Source organism: Poecilia mexicana, unplaced genomic scaffold (assembly GCF_051168715.1).
Source record: "Poecilia mexicana isolate PSO_F unplaced genomic scaffold, ASM5116871v1 scaffold_9, whole genome shotgun sequence".
Classification (NCBI taxonomy): Eukaryota; Metazoa; Chordata; class Actinopteri; order Cyprinodontiformes; family Poeciliidae; genus Poecilia; species Poecilia mexicana.
In genome coordinates, this window is record NW_028263378.1 from 21,447,039 (window position 1) to 21,466,316 (window position 19,278).

Consider the following 19,278-nt stretch of genomic DNA (forward strand, 5'->3'; position numbering starts at 1 on the left):
TAAAATTGCACCATTGGATTTCATCTTTAAACCAAATAAATTGACATTTATTGTATCTAATAGCATCCCACTGGTCATTTCATCTCACAAAAAGAAAAAGAAAAAGATGAGGGTTATAAAATTACCTGCAACAATATAATCCAGTTTCCTATCTCTCCCCTCCCCCTTTTTTTCCTGGCTCAGGACCCATTAAGGCTTGATTGTAAAGGTGATAAATATCTTCAAACCAAAAGTTTGCATTTCTACTTCATTGCTTATTGGAACTGCAAGTGTCATTTCCCAGGCATTCGAAGGGAAAAAAAAAAAATCCCATGGCTCACAGACACACAGAGCATGTATGACTTTCTGCATCAGTAAACACAACATGGTGATTGCGCTACGTAAACTGCCTGCTTTACAGGCCTAAACATGTTTCATACATTAAAATCCAGCTTTGCTACAAAACACAGTGGCTAAACACAAAATATATGTTTTGGTTTGTGATCATCAAAGCCGTTGCACAGATTTTTGGTTTGATATTTGAAACAGTAACATTCACTTTATAAAATAAAGTACCCTGCACAATAATAAAACAAAATCACTTAAAAAGGAGAGAAGAGGGAAAAATGAGTAAAAAGAAAAGTAACAAATGGTCCCAGTAAGCAATGGCAACTGTCATGGTGGCAGGAGGAGAGCTTCAACTTCAGATAAGCGACGTTTTCATCACTTCATTTAGTTGCAATTAAAAACAAAAGTCAGTAACAAGATCTCAGTAAGGCAACAGAAAGGAAAATATTGTTGTACCCATACTATTACATAATGAAGATCAGTAACATACAAAAGGAGAGGGGAGAAGAGGAAAAAAAAAAAGATTTTTTCTACAATCCGACTCGCAGTGCTACTCCCATATCCTCAGAAGAAAAAGAAGAAAAGTCCGAGATGGGAAACGGACACAAAACAGAGCTGCAATTATGAAGAAGCGATGACCTATGGCTTGGAATGATTACAGTCTATGGTTTACTTCAGCCATGGAGTAAAGCGGTTTAAATCATTAGCTGCCAAGGAAAGTTATCCAACTAACCTACAAATCATTGCACTAAAAGGAGAAAATGAGCCAGGAAGCTCTTTAAAGTAACCGCTCGGAGTCGACGGCTTGAAAGAGCAGCTCCCACAGAGACCAATCGGCAACAAAACTTGCTCACAACTTTCTAAACACAAAACCGTATCCATATGCTCACCGATGACCGATATCTAAAAAAAAAAGAAAAAAAAAAAAACGATACAATGTGACAAAGATGCAAGCACAGACAAATCTTCACTGACGGTAATTTGACGAGGATGCTCAGAGTTTCTAAGGAATCGAAAATAAAATGAGACAGTGATATTCAGAAGGCGCGCCTAAAATGTTGCATTAAAAAAAAAGCATAAGAAAAAAGTGACAACTGGGGAGACGCAAACAGGATGAAGCTTTCTCTTTATACGGATGCTCCCTTGATGTCAGTGTTTGAATGTGTGTCTGCCAGGTTTCTGTCGTCAGGCGATGGAGGGTGGCCGTTACTCTACAGTCACCGACTTGGCCAGGTTTCTTGGACAGTCCACCTGAATTCAAACAGGAAAATTTAACTGATGAATATTTGATAATATAGTAGCAAATACAACAGGACTTCACGTTGCCTTGAGTTGCTGGTCTTAATAAGGATAATAGGCCAAGAAGATGTTCACTGATGACTAAATGCTGCTGGTAAACTATAAAAGACAATTTAGCTAAATCTGTGAAGTTGAAGGAAAATGGCTTTTAGTTTTTTTTCCCTCTCTCTCTTTACAAATAAAATCCTTAACAGCTGCATTCAGCCCTCCTGACTCAGAAGAAAACCACCGTTCGCCGCAGTTCCAGCTGCAAGTTTTTTAGGGTTCGTCTCCATCAGCTTTGCACTTTTAGAAAGTGAACATTTTGCCCCTTCATCAAAAACGTCTGGACTTTGATGGGGCCACCCTTTGATACAAAGCACTGCTGCACATTTGGCTGAATGTTTTGGCTCTAGGGACCAATGCCCTGCATACTTTAGATGTTTCCCTTCTGTCACACACCTGACTTGAATAAGTGGGTGATTAGCACGTTTCTGCAGCACTTGATCCATTGCACGCAGAGTAAGTCATGCAATCTTTTGAAACAGGTGTACTGGAACAGAGACATTATTATTATTATCTAAATTATTCAGGGGAGTGGTTCCTGAGGACTGAAGTTCAGAATCGCTGCCCTAAAGGGTTAACTTAACCAAAAGATGCATCAGTGTTGAGTACTGCAACGTGACCCATCTATTTCAAAAAGACCTTTCCTGAAAAGTCACCTTATCTTGCAAGTTTCTATCATTAAATGAAAAACTTTTTACATTTTTAAATCATCAAAATCATTTCACTTATCTGTATATAAACACTCAGTGTTTATTTCTGGTGATGGTTATCTGCCATGTTTGCCTACAAAGCAGGAGATATACAAAGAAACTCCTTTGGAGTGTGCTGCTGTATAGTTTTTCTGGTGATAACTGAACGTTTTTAGCAAAGAGAATGAAAGTGGGAAGCTTTGAGGATCAGTTTGCGCAGGTACACGTCAAGTCGGTGGTGAGTGAAGTCTGGCACAGCACTTACGTCGTATCCTCTGAGGACAGCCAGGTGGAAGGACAGCAGCTGCAGAGGGATGACGCTCAGGATGCCCTGCAGGCAGTCCACACAGTGAGGCACTTTGATGGCGCGGGAAGAGTTTTTGATGGTTTCGTGGTCGTCTTTGTCACAGATCAAAATGGGGCGACCCTGGAAATCAAGAGAGGTAGGAAAACAAAACAAAAAATGAATATGAGACACAAAGAGAGACTTCCCTGCTCAGATTACCGTCGCCTTTCTTTTAAAGCTGCATGGTGCTACATATTACCGCGGGAAATGATGTCATGTTATAACCGCCCCTCCCCTGTATGAACTGAAGTGAAGAATCAGAGGTGTGGCTCAAAAAGGGATTAAATAAGTGACCTCATGGTCACGTCAGGCTGAGGAACGTTTGATTGTGTGGCAGAGCCGCACAATCACGGTCGTCATTGCAATATCAATGCATGCAATACTGCAACTGCAAATGACTATTTGGATGTGATATTGCATGAATATTTTGCATGCAAATAATATTTTGGGCTGGTTGGAAGCCTTTTAATGCCATACGAGTGGTCCTGATAGTGTTGAGCCAAAGAGACGTGTTAATGTGTGTTCATCTCAATGTTCAGCAATAGTTACATGTTTCCTGGTTTTGTGCAGCTCTGACATATACAAAGAAAAGGGACACTCTATTACGAACGTGATTAATTGTAAATTTTGTCCGTTTCCAAAGAAGTTTATACACGTATTTAAACCAAGACCGCTTCGTTTCACGCAACGGTGCCATTTTTAATATTTTTTGTAAATATTTTCAACAAACATTTAGTTTAGATAGCCCTTACCTGACGTGCGACGACTTGTTGCAGGGCGTTCTGGCATTTGGTGTAGGTGTGGTCCCTCATGATGATCATGATGACGGGCATGAGTTTGTCCACCAGAGCCAGCGGACCGTGCTTCAGCTCTCCTGCCAGGATACCCTCTGAGTGCATGTAGGTAATTTCTTTGATTTTCTGCAGAACAGGCACAGATTAAACAAAGATGAAGCTTAAATTGTTGTAAACCAGAGCCACAGATCTAGCGCAACACTTCTCCCCAAGGAGAAGACCACATAAGACTCAGCAGTTTAATATAAGAATTATTCAAGACTGAATTTTTTTCACACAATACGCAGACATTAAATCTAGATGGTTCCCCTGACACCGGATTTATTTCTAAACTCCTTCCAAATCGCATGTTGCATAAATTAAACGCAGCATTAAAAAGCTCAAATGAAAAGGGAGGGGTGGGGGGCGGTGAAGAACACGAAAGAACGTTCTGATAAAGCTTGAACTGCTCACCAGCGCTCCTTCCAAGCATGTTGCGTAATGGTAGCCTCTGCCCATGATCAGCACGCTCTTCTGCTGGTACAGCTCGGTCGCCAACTTCTGGATCTCATCATCCAAACTGAGAACCTCCTTGATCAGATCTAACAAAAAAAAACAAAAACAAGTTTTTTGTCCTTTTGTCCTGAGAAAAGGGTGATTACGAGCAGCGGCACTTTGATAATTATTCACGTAATCTCCATAGAAGTGCATAATATTTGAGTAGATTTAGATATTTTTAATATGCTACAGGAACAAATATCTACCATCATCAGCTGGGAAAACATGGCTAAATATTTAAATTTAAGTCTCACATACGAAATTACTCTTGGTTCATCACTCCATTTAATGATTGATAAATCTTTAATGTAAATATGTAATTTTAAGGTGATTTTGACCATCTGTGCAGCAGGTAGAAATAGTCTTCTGGACTATACAAGTTCAGCCTGTTGACCATTTATTACAGTTTTGTGCTACAATATGTGCTTCAGGTCCAGGAAGTACACAACAAGCTAAAACCCAGTAGTCTGCCTTCCCCTCCTCCTCCTTTTTGTTCCATTCTTGTCTCTTTTAGTTTTCTCATCCAAGCGTCTCAGTTGCTTTAATAAATAACAGGCTGTGAAAATTCTTTCGTTTTGGTTCCTACAGCTTTTCTTCTTTGCATTTTATCCTTGTACGGGTTTAGGACTTCCCTGGCTGAACTATAGAGAGTGTTTGTGTCTGAATCTACCTGGAAGAACTCTCAGGCCCTGGATTATTTCACGGCGTCTGGGCTGCATGGAAATTCTGTCGTCGCACATCAACAGCGCGAACATGATCAGAGCCACAAACTGGCTGGTGTAGGCCTGCAGAGAGAAAGGGGGAAAAGGATTACAACAAAAGGCCACAAAACGAGTTATATTTATTTGTTTTCACCTTTTTTTAATTATTAAGATGACTACAACGGGATGGTGGAATACCGTTGCCAGATTACTAAACACGTGGTAGTTTTCTTATTTTTGAAGAACTGAGCCTTTTGTGAAGCTCATCGTCTCCCTGTTTTTAATGGGACTGATGCTAATGCATCCCAGATGGGGAAGGAAAGGAGAAGCGGGCCTCGGCATCAAACTGCTCATCCTGGAAAACCTGATGAGTCCGTAAAATTAGGCTTAACGTACCACACTGTTCATTCTAGAAATGCCACGGGCTCAACCCCTCACGCATCTGAGCCTCCAAGTCCGTCGTCATCACCACCCACCCTCTGGGCGAGTTTGGAGATTTTCCATGCCCACTTGTGAGCTTTAAGAGAAGCCAAGTTGATTCACAAGACCCACCGGGCTAAGAAAAAAAAAGTATGTAAGCAGTAAAACCTGTTTTTTCTCCTGATACCACATTAGCTACAAGCTCTCAGAAACCTGATCGTCTTTGTTGTCTGCAGTGATGTAACAACTATATATTCTACATTTCACTATGTTTTAAAGGGTTTTTAAAGTACTGCGTGACAACCGTTCTCTTCAGATATAAGAAACAACCGTCCTCCTTACTGTAACTTGACGACAAACTCTGCAACCCTCCAAGATCCCAATAACTGCTGTTATGTAATTCATAAAGTGGACATCTTCCAAGCTCCATCATCAGATCTGACAAAAGGATTTGCATCAAAGCGTTTAGTCTTAATTCGGCACTTTTTCCATGAATCTTGAGAAGAACAATTGGGAAAAAAAAAAAGAAATAAAAGTGAAAACTGAGTTAGATGTTCCTTGCGGACCCGATGAGCTGGGTTGTAAAATGTTTGGTGAAGGTGGGTCTATGGCTCTGCTCACGCAGTCATAAATGATGGCGTCTCTGAGGTGTGCTCTGGGGCTTTGGAGCAGCAAGACAATCCCCGAGCCAAGATGAAAATCTGGACCAGGAAAAGACCTGCTTCACTCTCTCTCTCCCTCTCTTTGCTTTCTGCACACAAACTTGACTGAGGCTTTCAGTTTTTTTTTTTTTTTTTTGCTCTCAGTCCCAGCTGGAAAATCCTTGTGGTTATGAAAGTGAGAAGAGGGAGAGGCATAAATACCAGTGGAACCGAATTCACATGAGACAAGTTGATAATGTCGGGGTTCTTCATTCCTGCTCTGCTGCATTAGAGCGCAAGAAAATGTTAAGCTCCAAAAGGTGGGAATCGATTGCTGATGTCCTGGATTTCAAACAGTAGTGATCGGATTCTGAGAGGAGCCAAAAAGAGCAAGTCGCCAGCTAGATTAGGCTCAGTGTTAAAGGGTCAGTTAGCTCATAAAGAGAAGGCAGAAGAAGAAGACGGTTGGCTTGTGGCTATGGAGCAATTTCTTTGTTAATTTGGATGATTACTTTGACCAGTAATGACCCATCTTCAGTTTTCAAGAAGAGGTCACCAAACTTCCCAGTGAGTTGCTTCATTCATCCCCTGCTTTGTGTCCAAACCCACCTGAAGTGTTTGCTGCAGAAGTTAATTAGTTGCACTAATCCGACAACAGCACATGGTTTCCTTTGGAGTCAGTAGTTTGTAAAACTCGACAGATTTATGTTAGTGGTGATAGGACAGGAATTATATTTTCCTAGTATGTCTTCCCAAACAGTGGACTGGCATCCAGATAGGCTCTGATGGTTATTCTACAGACTTGGCAGCTCAGAGATTCCACATTATGCAGCAGATTTTAAACAGTAAACTTTGGAGATTTATTCACAAACCTCCATGCTGTGTCTGGTGGTATGATAAACCCAGCAGCTTGTCTTTTCTAATCAGTTTTGGTCGTTTTAAGATTTTCAATAATTGCACCGACTGTAGATGCGAGGAAGTTCAGGCCAGTAGCATTTTTTTTAAGATATCCTGATTTATGAAAACCAACGCATTAGCTTTCCCATCGTTCCTATTTTCCGAAGTGGTGCCGTACTGTGGCTGTTAGAGATTATGTGCATTTTTAGCCACATAATCTCTAAGGAGATGCACAAATAAATGAGAGACGATAAATCAATGAATAGATCTCTGAAAAATTCGTCCTCTCTTCTGAGATCATGGTTACTCCCCTGTATATGTATTACATCATATTTATACCCCGGGAAACAAGTAGTCATGGATCTAATCAGCTTAAAAAATAAACTATAAATCATTATTTTTTTTTTTTTTTTTTACAAGAATTGCTTGTAGTGTCAATTTTATAATCTGTTATCCTGTAAAAACAAACTATTCATAATTATTTTTTACTCGCCAAGTAGATCTACTCAAATTAAAATTGTGATTTTTCTGTATAAAGTATGGATTATTATATTTTTTTTTGTCAACTAATCTTTGACCAACATTTGTGAAAAGCAGTGTCCAAGAATCAAGTTCCAGAAAGTCATGGAGAAACGACTCATTGATCTGGATCCATTTCATACTATGAGCTCTCTTTCAGTCTTTGCCTGTTAAAAACAGCAACACGTCCATGAAGACGGTGGTAATACAGCCTGAAGGAGCAGCTCTAGCTGTCCTGCTTTACCTTGGTGCTGGCTACTCCAATCTCTGGGCCAGCATTAATGTGGACTCCACAGTCCGTCTCCCTGGAGATGGAGCTCCCCACCGTGTTGGTGACGCCGACAGTCAGAGCGCCTCTCTCCTTACAGTAGCGCAGAGCCAACAGGCTGTCGGCGGTCTCCCCTGCAGGGTTGGGAGAAATGCTCTTTGTTAGGGAACTGATTCGGCCAGAAGCAGGACTCCGAGTTAAGAAAGCTTCATAGGAAAGACCGTAAGGCCCACCATAGAAACGTCACACACTCAGGTAAAAATAAACTCATCAATCCTCCAGACAGACAGCTCCTCTACAGGGAGAGCCGAGTACAGATGGGGAATGTGGAGTTAATCAGGTTCAGACAGCACACAGATCCACACCTGACTGGCTGATAAAAAAGCAGACATCGTCTCGGAAGACCGGGGTGTTTCTGTCCAAGAAATCGCTGGCCAGTTCTACCATGACGGGCAGCTCGGTGAGCTCCTCCAGAACCTGCCGGGTCTGAAAAAGGGATAAAAAAAAAACACGTCAGTGTCCTTCTGTTAAAACGAGTCAGTCAAACTCAAAGCAGGGGAATGTGGTCAGACGTAAACCTCCAGCCTGCATCCACAAAGCACAGAATGTAATTATGAGTAAATGGTGACAAGCCGGGGTAGTACTTACAGCTACTCCAGCATGGTAGCTGGTGCCACAAGCAATAAGGATTAGTCGCCGACATCTTTGGATTTCTTTGATGTGATCCTTCAGTCCGCCCAGTGTAACTAAAAGCCAAATAAAACCACCCATCAAAGGAATCCCTGGCAGGAACTGAAATGATGCATTAAGAACTGTATGCAACAGCTACGCAAATATATCCATGTCCAGTCAGGAAATTAACATTTATTTCAATATAGTGTGATGGAAATAATAAAATAAAAAAAAAAAAAAAACAACCTTTGTTGCTTTGCAAAAGTGCTCTTGAGCTTTGCAATATTTTATAACATTACACATTTCAGTGTGACCAAAAAAAAGTAGTACATAGTAGTGAAGTGGGTAAAAAAAATACATGGTGCTACAAATATTTCATTAAAAAAAAAAAATCTTAAAAGTGAGGCTTGCATTTGTAGTCAGCCCTCTTTATTTTCATAATACTAAATAAAACACAGCGCAACAAATTGTCTTCATCTCATCTCATTAATAAACCAAGTTCACCTTTGAGTAGCTTAAGAGTATTAATCTACACAAATCTGGCTCTTGACCAGTAGTCATTTAATGTTAGCCACCAGCCATGCAGTGTCTGGTGGAAGAAAGTCCTCTAGTCAGAAGAGACTAAATTCAACTTCTTGACCTACATGTGTGAAACATCAAACAAAAACACTACACAATGCCCTGAACAAACCATTCCCATTGTGAAACATGGTGCTGAGAGCGTCATGCTCATTTTCTAGTCTGGACAGAGAAGCTCGTTAGCGTTGACAAAAGAATGACTGGAGACAATCGTGGGAAAAAAACCTGTTTGAAGATGCGAAATATTTGAGAATAGCGAGCAAGTTCATCTTGTGGTAGAACAATAACGCTAAACATCCAGCAAGAGCTACACTGGAGTGGGTTTGGGTCAAAACATCCCAGCAATAGCAAGAACAGTTTAATAAAGTTCTTTGCAAAACAAGAGGACAAAATGTTTATTCTCTAGATTTGCAAATGTGTTGGAGAAATCCCCGAAAAACTGGCAACAAAATATGTTGAAAGTTAAAACATTTAAAATGAGATACATCATCAGTGCACTTCATAGAAGGCTAATTTAACCAAATCTCTAACCTGTGTTGTTGTCAAAGTTGATTCTTCCTCTCATGGTATTCACCACAGACTCCGGCTGCTCAAAGATCTCCTTCTGCATGAAGGAGCTGTAGTTGCCTGAGAGATGAGGAACAGAAAATGGGAAAACATTTACTACACGAGCACAAAAAAAATAAGCTGTGATATCTTTAGAACATAGTTGATCTTATGGAGAAATCACTCTTATGTTCTAAGATGTTGCCAACACTTGATTTTTGGATCCAACAACCTTGTTTTCACAGCGTTTCACTAAATGTTCTGACTTCCTAGAACTGCAGGGAGGCATCTCCTTCTCCTCTAACGTATGTTCAGAATTAAGATTAATTATGCAACTTTAAGGAAAAATCTAAAATAACAACAAAGAGGCTTAAAGCAGATGTTTTCGTCTCAACAATAACAAACCGTGACAGTCAGAAACTTTGCTGTTTCTTTAGCCTCTCTTCAACAGCAATGTGGGTCACGCAAAGTAGGTTATTCAGCAGAAAAACTCCAGAGAAGAGACAGAGGAGAGAGAGAGGCTGAGTAATGACAGGACCATAAAGGAATGTGAAGTGGAACCAACATCAGTTCTCCCACTGCCTCCTGCTGGACTATTTTGGAAAAGCAAGAGGGGGCGGGGGAAGCAAGCATGATAGTTTAACCTGAAATTATTGCTGTGGTGACTTCGCTTAAATTAAGATGAGAATGTACTGCTGCACACGGAACCGGCAGGAACTAGAGACAACAAAGTTCAAGAGGGTTCGCCTTTATTTTATGCGACTTGTACATCATTGTTTCAAAACATTTTTATAGGTAAAAGCAACAAAGGAGAAGGAAAAAAAGTGTGATTTTCTTTTAGATGATTTACAGTGGATATTTGTGCAGTTTGATGAATGATAAAATGAACTTGTTAAAATTCTAAAAAGAAGAAATATTCACTTACCAGGCTTAGTCAATAAAAGAAAGTATATTATACGCACATGAAACTCAGATTTTATAACAGTCATAAAATCATTTAATAGCAATTCATCTTCTGAGGAATGCAGCTAATGCAGAACTGCTTTAACTGTTTCACTGATGACACAGTTCAGCTGAAGGTAAATTGTTAAGGCAGCTGAGCTCCAGCGGCAACAAATATGCTGCACAGCAGGATTTTAGGGAAAATTACAAGGCAGTGTCCAAAATCTGGACACTGCCTTTGCAAATCCTTTGCAAATCCTTTGATTTGCAAAGGATTAGTAATGGGAAGATGAGAGAAAATACAAAACACAAAAGGTTGAGCCTCCACTCACCCTTCATAATCTGCTGCAGCTCCATCTGCAGAGTCTGGATGGCGCGGGCCGGGTAGTCCCCCACCCGGCGCTTTATCCTGTGGATGGACAGCCGGCCTTCCATCACGGCGGCAACGTCGTCATCCTCCAGGAAGATCACCCGGTTTGTGTGCTCGATTACAGCGCTGGCGTTACAAGAGATCAACCAGAATCTAAATTAAACATTTAATTCTAGCTACATTTATCAATTCATTTAAAGGTTTTTTTGGCCTTTATTCATTAGTAATATGCCTGGAAGAACAGCAGGGAAAGAAGGGGGAGGACACAAACTAACCAGAGTTCCTGGTCTTGTTTAGCATGATACTTCCTCTGTCGAGGAGATGGTGTGGGAGTGTTAGTCTTCTACCTAATCGGGGTGCCTTGTTCTACCTGTTTGCTGTGTCCACTACAAGGCTTGCAGCCAATTGTGGAGGGGATTTGTTGACCGTTTCTCTGACCTCCCTTCTGTGTTCCCAGGGTCTTCATTATGCACTTATTTTTTCCACTAATGTTTTCTAAAAGACCTCTGGTGCTTTCATAGAAAAGAAGGATTAAATTACAAATATGTCTACTTACTTTGAAAATTAGTTTACTTGAAATGAAATGAAATGAAATTTTATTCGAACATGATACAAATATAAAAATAAAATAGTGCACAGTAACAAGGAGTGCATAAGAAAGAAGAGAAAATACAGATGTTTTTGTTTCAGTTAACATATCATGCTCAAAATGGGGTAGGAAGAAGTGAGAACTTAAACTCCTACCCCCTAAACACTTGAAACTTTAGAGTCCTACTGTCATTAAAAAAATCAAAATCAAAGTGGCAGTCAGAAGTAACAGTTACTAATATTTACCTATACATTTTCCCATTTTATGCTGGTTTGTCTTTCTAAACCCTTACACCAAGTTATCTGCAATACACACCTTATTGCTTTCTGTCACCCATATGTGTATCTATTGAAAATTACCTCTTTGTACTTTCTTTTGAATTGTGTTAAACTATTGCTTTGTTTTAAATCTTCATGTAACTTGTTCCATAACTTTACACCTTTAATTGAAATACAGAAGCTTTTTCTTGTTGTTCTAAAATTGCGGATCTTGAAGTTTGAGTGACCCCTTAAGTTATACCCCCCTTCTCTTTCAGAAAACGTGCTCTGTATGTGCTCAGGTAACAACTTTTTAGATACTTTGAACATAAACTGAGCCATTTTAAATTCTACAAGCTCGTCAAATTTGAGAATTCTGGATTTTATGAAGAGCGGGTTTGTATGCTCATAATAACCGACATTATGGATGATTCTAATGGCTCGTTTCTGTAGGACGGTTACCGGATGTAAAGAGCTCTTGTAATTAACTCCCCACACTTCACAGCAATATGATAGATATGGTAAAATCAGAGAGTTATATAGAATATGAAGTGATTTAACATTCAATACATGTCTAGCTCTAGCCAATATGGATATACTTCTACTGAGTTTACTCTGTAAATGTTTAATATGAGGTTTCCAACTGATTTTGTCATCTATTATTAGACCGAGGAACTTATTAGCAAAAACCCTTTGTAGAGTTACGTCCTCTATTTGAACTTGGATTTCAGTATTTTTATAACAGTTCCCAAAGACCATGATTTTCGTCTTGTCCAAATTTAGGGATAATTTGTTATGGTCAAACCATATCTTTAACTTACTAATCTCTGAAGTGACTGTTGAGAGAAGATGCTCTAAATTGTCGCCAGAGGCTAGAATATTTGTGTCATCAGCGAATAAGATAAATTTTAATACATTGGACACTTTACTGATATCATTTATATAAAGATTAAATAAAATTGGTCCCAATACTGATCCTTGTGGTACTCCACAGACAGTCTCCTGCCAATCAGATTCCACATCTCCCAATTTCACAAATTGTTTCCGGCTCTTTAAATAACTCCTCATCCAGTCAGAAACTACTCCCCTAATTCCATAGCGTTCTAATTTTTTAAGTAAGATTTCATGATTTATTGTATCAAAAGCTTTCTTTAGATCTATAAATATCCCTACTGCCAGTTTCTTACTATCTGTTGCGTTGGTTATTTCTTCTATTAAGTCAGTTACAGCCAGCGATGTTGACCGGTTTGCTCTGAATCCATATTGACTGCTAATAAGTAGCGAATGTTTTTCTATGAATTGTTCCAGTCTTTTCTTAAAGAGTTTTTCCAGGATTTTAGAAAATTGTGGGAGAAGAGAGACAGGCCTGTAGTTAGTGAAGAGGTGTTTGTTGCCAGTTTTATACATTGGTTTGACCTTAGCTATTTTCATTTTGTTGGGAAATGATCCTGTTTGAAATGATAAATTGCAAATATAAGTTAGTGGTTTAGAGATTCCTTTAATTACTATTTTAATAGTTTTCATGTCCAGATCATCACAGTCAGTGGAAGTCTTATTTTTACAGTTATTCACAATGTTTATGATTTCTTCTTCTAGTACAGGGTTGAGATATAAGGAGCTGGGATTATTCTCAATTAGATATTGCTGAGTTGCAGTTTTTGTAGTCGGTATTTTTTCTGCTAATTGAGGTCCTATATTAACAAAAAATCTATTGAAATTATTGACGACACTTTTCAAATCAGTAATATTCTGTTCATTATCTATAAAATAGTCTGGATAGTTGTTATTGTTAGATTTTCTAATAACTCTATTTAAAATATTCCATGTTTCCTTAATGTTGTTTTTATTCCTATCCAGTAATTTATGATAATAGTCCTTTTTACATGTTTTTATAATATTAGTTAACTTATTTTTATATTTCTTATATTTGTTTTCTGATTCAGACGTTCTATGTTTTAGAAATTCTCTATAAAGTTTGTTTTTCTTTTTACATGCCTTTTGTATTCCTTTTGTGATCCACTGTTCATTTTTTTGATTGCTTTTCCTGTTATATTGTTTGATTGGGCAGTGCTTGTTATATAATATTTTAAATGTTTTTAAAAATTCTTCATATGCTAAATTCACATCATTCATTTTATATATTAATCTCCAATCGTAGGCCAACAACTCAGCTTGTAGAGCTTTTAGTGTCTCTTCAGACGTAACCCGTCTGTAATGCGTCTCTATTTTTTGATCGTCTGTTTTGCACTTACAGTCGTAGACTATGAACACTGGTAAGTGATCAGTTATGTCATTCATTAATATTCCACTAGTTAAATTATTTTCCAGCACATTTGTAAAAATATTATCAATTAAGGTAGCGCAGTGCGATGTAATGCGACTGGGCCTGGTGATTTTAGGATACAGGCTTAAACTGAACATGGTGTTAATAAATTCTTCAGTCATTCTATGTTTATTTGGATTGAGAAGGTCAATATTGAAATCCCCACAGAAAAATGTTATTTTTTCTGTGTAACACGTTACTGAGAGCAAAATGTGCCACAAAGTTTTGTTTATGGATTTCAGAGTAAAGGGGGCAGACTACAAATTGCACCACTAATTTTGAGATTTTTACTGATAAATATTGTTTTAGAAGTATACATCTTTTTAGTTCCATTACACAATCACTCACAACTTGTGTTGATCTGTCAAATACAATCCTAATACATTCACGTTTGTGGTTGTAATGTGAACATTTGAAAAGTTTAAGGGGAATACTCGCTAAGTACTGTCAGCAGTGGAAAGGGGAAGACTGCTTTGGGTGACGCAGCAACACAGGCGTCTTCTTACCTCGCGTCAGATGCAAAGTAATACTCCACAGCTTTCTCATCCAACGGGAACAGGCAGGTGTCCTGGTCTGTCCTCGGCAGGGAGCTGCAGCTCTTTTTCTCTTTTCCAGCTGTCGAAATAAAACAATTAGGCCTCTGGTTCCAAATCTTCCTATTAAATTTCACTTATTCGGACTAGAAAGAGACGAGACTACTCACAGCAGCGGTAGAGCACTGGAATATGATCGGTGGACAGCTTGTGATCACTGCGCACTCCCATCAGGAGAGGACTTCCCCTCCTGCACATAAAACACGTTACACGAGTGAGAATTTTACCGAATGTAGGTCCCCAAATAAAGTAGAGAAAGAAGTAGAAATGTTATATCGTCATGATTAAAATAAAGAAGTTTTTATTGTCATATTATCCTTGCATCAGTACCTTGTGCCAATTGCCTCTCCAGGGTAATGGACACTCTTGAAAACCAGGGCAAAAGCTCCTTCCTGCCAGGTAAAACCCAGGTCAACATGTTAAGGAAAGCATTGTATCTCTAATTGCGCATGTTTTTAGTAGCTTTCCCATACCAGCTGCTGGATCACACGCTCTACCAGTGTGGCGAAGTTGATGTCGTCACTTTCGCGATTGTCATACATGTACTTCACCAGCTTGGCGATGGTCTCAGTGTCTGTCTCCGACTCAAATTCATAGCCTTTGCTCTCCTGTGGAATTAGTGCGAGTGGACGAGTCGGTTTTTATGAGACAAATAAAATCAGATTGACTTTTGTCTTATTTTGCAACGAAATAAACATCTGCTCACCAGAAACTTCTTCAAGTCCTTGTAGTTGGTAATAATCCCATTGTGAATCACAATGAACTCTGCAAACCAGAGAGAGCATCGTAATGTTTATAAATCCGTGACAGCTGCACGCAGTTCAAACGATCTGAGCTGGGCCGTTTAGTTTGACCTTTGTGAAACAACTGACCATTGTTCTTGTCAGATCTTTGCGGATGACTGTTGACTGGGCTGGGAACGCCGTGGGTCGCCCAGCGGGTGTGAGCGATGCCAAGGTGAACATCAACTTCAATATCCAGGTCAAGATCTTGCTGTTCTAGAGGTCAAACAGAAAAAAACACGACAACAAGACATTTAAAATGCCCTATCGTTCTATGACTGACTGTTTCGGAAAAAGCTTCATCTCAGCTTACTGTGAATCTCCTCATCGAGAGCCTTAACTTTTCCACGCTGCTTGATCAGACGGATAGTCTTGGCATTCGACTCCCAGTCCTTGCTGTTGCCTCCATCGATGCCGACACCTGGCAATAAGAGGAAAAAACAAAGTTTGTAATTAAATACCTAATAAAGTACCTTAGCAAATTACATCTAGACTCTGTGGTTAAGGATTCATCTGGAATAACTGCAGCTCAATATCCAAACACTGTTTGCCACAATAAACTAATTCAATTTGTTTATTCAATAAACAAATTCAATTAGAATTTTATTTGAATTGAATTTGAATAAATTCAAATCTGTGCAACAAAGCACAGACTTCATAAAGTCTGTGCTTTGTTGCCCAGACTTTGGTTTAAAACAAAAGCCATGCTAAAGCCAGTGCCTGGAATCAATATCTAATCGTCATTAAAACTGGCCTAAGTGGGGCGTGGCTGTGGAGCAAGAGTAAAAGCACGTGACCCACATATGGAGGCCTTAGTCCTAAACGTGGCCATCATAAGTTTGAGTCCTTTGCTGCATGTCTTCCCCTCTCACAACCCGCTTTCCTGTCTGACAACTGTCAAATAAAAGACCACTTAGAGACGAGAAAACCTTTTTTATTAAATGGTCTAAAATGAACACAGCTGGCTATTACAACAGCACACTGCCTTCAGAATGAAAAAAAAACAGATTAACATTAAGCCTTTGAAAAGCCCTGACCTTAACTATACTAAAAATCCAGAACCACAAAACTAACCACAGAATCGAACAAAATCAGCTTGAATCAATTTAAATTAAACACTTTTTTTTTTAAGTGAATAACTATAATAAATAAACTTGTAGATGGCAACAAAATCCATGTAATCAAGGTGCTGAGACATATTTAACCAAATATTAATATTAGTATGTTTGAGGTTGTATGTATGTTTGTAAAAACATCGATAAATTAAAATGTGTGCATCTCGGTTCTTATTTTTAGAATTCACTTAAGATGTGTGTTGCATCATCATCCCACATTGACATACAGAGCAATTTAAACGTGTTATTAAAAGCCATAAATGGATTGCTGAATGAGTACTTCAGTCAATAGAAGCGGTTTTTAAGTCTTGCTGAAAGCTTGAAGCCCTGAACATTATGTGCAATCTTCTCTCATATACACAATGCGTATGGTGTACTTCTTATATCCAGAGTGCACTTGTCTTTTACACACTCCCTAGTACACTAGTAGATCTCAGACTCTGAGTACTTTGACATATGAAAAACAAAAACATTTGAAACAAATTCTGCTCTAAACCAGCAGCCACACCAGTCTAAGGCCTATTTTCCCATATTTTAAAACATTATTTTAAATTTTGAAAGTTTCAAACAATGAGACACAATTGCCTGAAATGGAAAAACAAAGTTGTGGTTATTATGTCCTTCCACCATCTCTTTACCTGCCGAGTCGTAGCCTCTGTATTCCAGGCGTCTAAGACCTTTAAGGAGGATCTCAAGGATGTCACGGCGTGTCCTTGGCACATGGTAGTTGAGATAAGCAAATATTCCTGAGAAACGGGAAAGAAAACAAAGAGATTGCGGTAATTAAGCAAAATGTTTGCTAGGCTAAAATACCTACATCAGGTGGCAGTGATAGTGGTTGTTCAACAGGTGGTACAAAGCTTTTATCTCAGTGATGTACATATAGAGCCAAATTACAACAAAACGGGTCAAATTCATATTCACAGTGTAAATACAATTCAAATACAGTGAGGAAACATGTTGGGTATTCTCTCTGACAACCGACATTAATATTTCTCAAACAAAAATTGTCAATACATGACCATTACATAAGGGAAAACTCAGACTGGTAAGTTATAAAATTGTAAGTACACAAACTGTATTCCGTTTTTGACGAGTACTCGGAGTCAAATATTTGAAATTCAACCATTTGTCAACGTCAGCAGACTTGTGAGTAATCCACAAGAGACCAGTCTTACAGGAGTCTAAAAACAGACATTGCTTTCATCTTTGTTTGCCTTTACAGAACAGGATGCAGAAGGTGGGTCAGTGACGAAGGTATTTTAACAGCGGCATCGGGAAAAATCTTAGTCCGAGACATTTTGATTTTAAGCCATTTAGTATCAGAGCAATAGGTTAATAAAGATTTCACTCTGAGACCGTCTACATTTCAGTTCAACAGCTTCCAGAAGCAAGGACACAATTCATGCCCTGAGGAGAGTGTGAAAGTTTCTCAGCTATTCAGGCACAGATAAATGCAAATCATGAACTTGGGAGGGGGGAAGACAAGCTTGAAAACAGAGACCTCATTCAGCATAGCAAGAGATGGACGGAAGAGGTGAGGGGCAGGGAAAAATACTAAGTGACTCACAGGAACAATCTTTGACAAAGCATTGAGGCTGAAAAAAGCAAACGGTTAATCCGAGCAAAGTGGTGGCAGGTGTCAATAGGAAAAATAGAAACGAGTTTTTCAGGTCCTGTTGGTCTGCTCAGATTGTAAAGACAGGTGATGGGAGACAGATACATGAGCCATCAGTCACAAATGAAAGCGAAGAAACATACTAACAAAGAAACGAGCTATAGACGAAAACCTTATATGCAAATATGTTTCTCTTTAACATAATGCGGGTGGGAAACGCATGCAAACAGAGCTACTGTTTTCAGTTTCAGGACAAAAGCTATTTTTAGATTAGATATGAACATAAAAGGTATTCCCAATCATTTTAATCAATACATAATGATAACAAAATAGCAAGTGGAAAAGTTAGTACGCGTCATCGCAAGCCCCATTAGCTGTCTGACGTTAGACGAAAGAAAGCAGGAATTGTGGAATTGTACTTATATTAGTCTTACTCGCGAATACACACACAAAGAGCTTTCATGTCAAACGGAACGAAAAACAGCAAAGAAATGACTGTTTTATATATAGCTGACGAGCAGCATCAGTAACACCAGCTCATGTTCGCTAACTGGACAGTTAGCCACCCAGCTAACTGCCACCACACTAAACACACAGTCGATACTGTTTTATTTTTGTCTGTTTTCACACCCATATAAGATATGATAGCCTAACATTCTAAATGAATGATACACGAGTAGAATAAGCACTCACCACACATGACTGCAGCGCTGTTGTGAGATTCAGCTACTCAGGTCTAAGGAAGCTGGGGACGCCTGTCAGTTAGCCTCGCCCCCTTTCCGACTCTCCTGAGCTCGAACTGCCTCCTTCAGCCCCGTTTTGATTGGTCGACGCGACTGCTAAGGCCGACCTCCTTCTTCAACACCAGCATCTAATTGGTCAAGCGTCGTGTCAGTCCGGTTGCGCCTACAAATACGTATATACTAATGACGTGGCATGAGGATGAAAAACCGACATCACCAGTAATGGGATGACTGGACTTCCTGTTGGCATCCAGCGGCGATTAAACTAATTAGTAAACCATTAGTGTAATTAATTGTAACGCGCAAATTTCTAGACTAACAAAGCGAAAGACATTAAACCCATTCGAATTTGGACCATCGCCACTCAGAGCATTTCAGTTTATTTCAGTGATTTTACAAATCCTATCATTTTTATTTTAGACAGTAACCATATTTGCAAAGTAGTAGAATTTTATTTTTATTTTTTTACATAGAATTATATCGTGACACATACTTGAAATTTGGTTAAATTACATTTTCTGTGTCTATGTCATATTTTAGGCCCTAACACCCCAACATCTGCATGCACAAACATACAGCAAAACACTCAAACACAATTACATACACATATGCAAATATTCAACCACACACCTACATTGTACACGCTAATTTTAGTATGATTACCAC

General features: G+C 39.0%; 1 protein-coding gene across 1 annotated transcript; it reads right to left on the minus strand.

Annotated features, from left to right (window-relative positions):
* Window positions 1-18: 18 nt before the first annotated feature.
* LOC106914987 (glutamine--fructose-6-phosphate aminotransferase [isomerizing] 1) lies at window positions 19-18,667 on the minus strand. The gene is made up of 19 exons (XM_014982268.2): window positions 18,563-18,667; window positions 16,890-16,997; window positions 15,450-15,557; window positions 15,227-15,352; window positions 15,061-15,119; window positions 14,828-14,962; window positions 14,685-14,746; window positions 14,465-14,544; window positions 14,268-14,376; window positions 10,555-10,718; window positions 9,266-9,361; window positions 8,132-8,229; window positions 7,849-7,969; window positions 7,460-7,617; window positions 4,708-4,822; window positions 3,954-4,081; window positions 3,459-3,626; window positions 2,626-2,787; window positions 19-1,578 (listed from the first exon to the last, which is right to left on the minus strand). The coding sequence occupies exons 1-19, from the start codon at window positions 18,567-18,569 to the stop codon at window positions 1,534-1,536; spliced, it is 2,049 nt and encodes a 682-aa protein (XP_014837754.1). The 5' UTR covers window positions 18,570-18,667; the 3' UTR covers window positions 19-1,533.
* Window positions 18,668-19,278: the final 611 nt, after the last annotated feature.

Bases quoted from the DNA above. Each gene is read 5' to 3' on its own strand.
- LOC106914987 (XM_014982268.2), bottom strand. The intron at 14,963-15,060 runs GTGAGCAGATGT...CTAATTCCACAG, and splicing joins AGGACTTGAAGAAGTTTCTG to GAGAGCAAAGGCTATGAATT. The intron at 1,579-2,625 runs GTAAGTGCTGTG...GTTTGAATTCAG, and splicing joins CTGTCCTCAGAGGATACGAC to GTGGACTGTCCAAGAAACCT.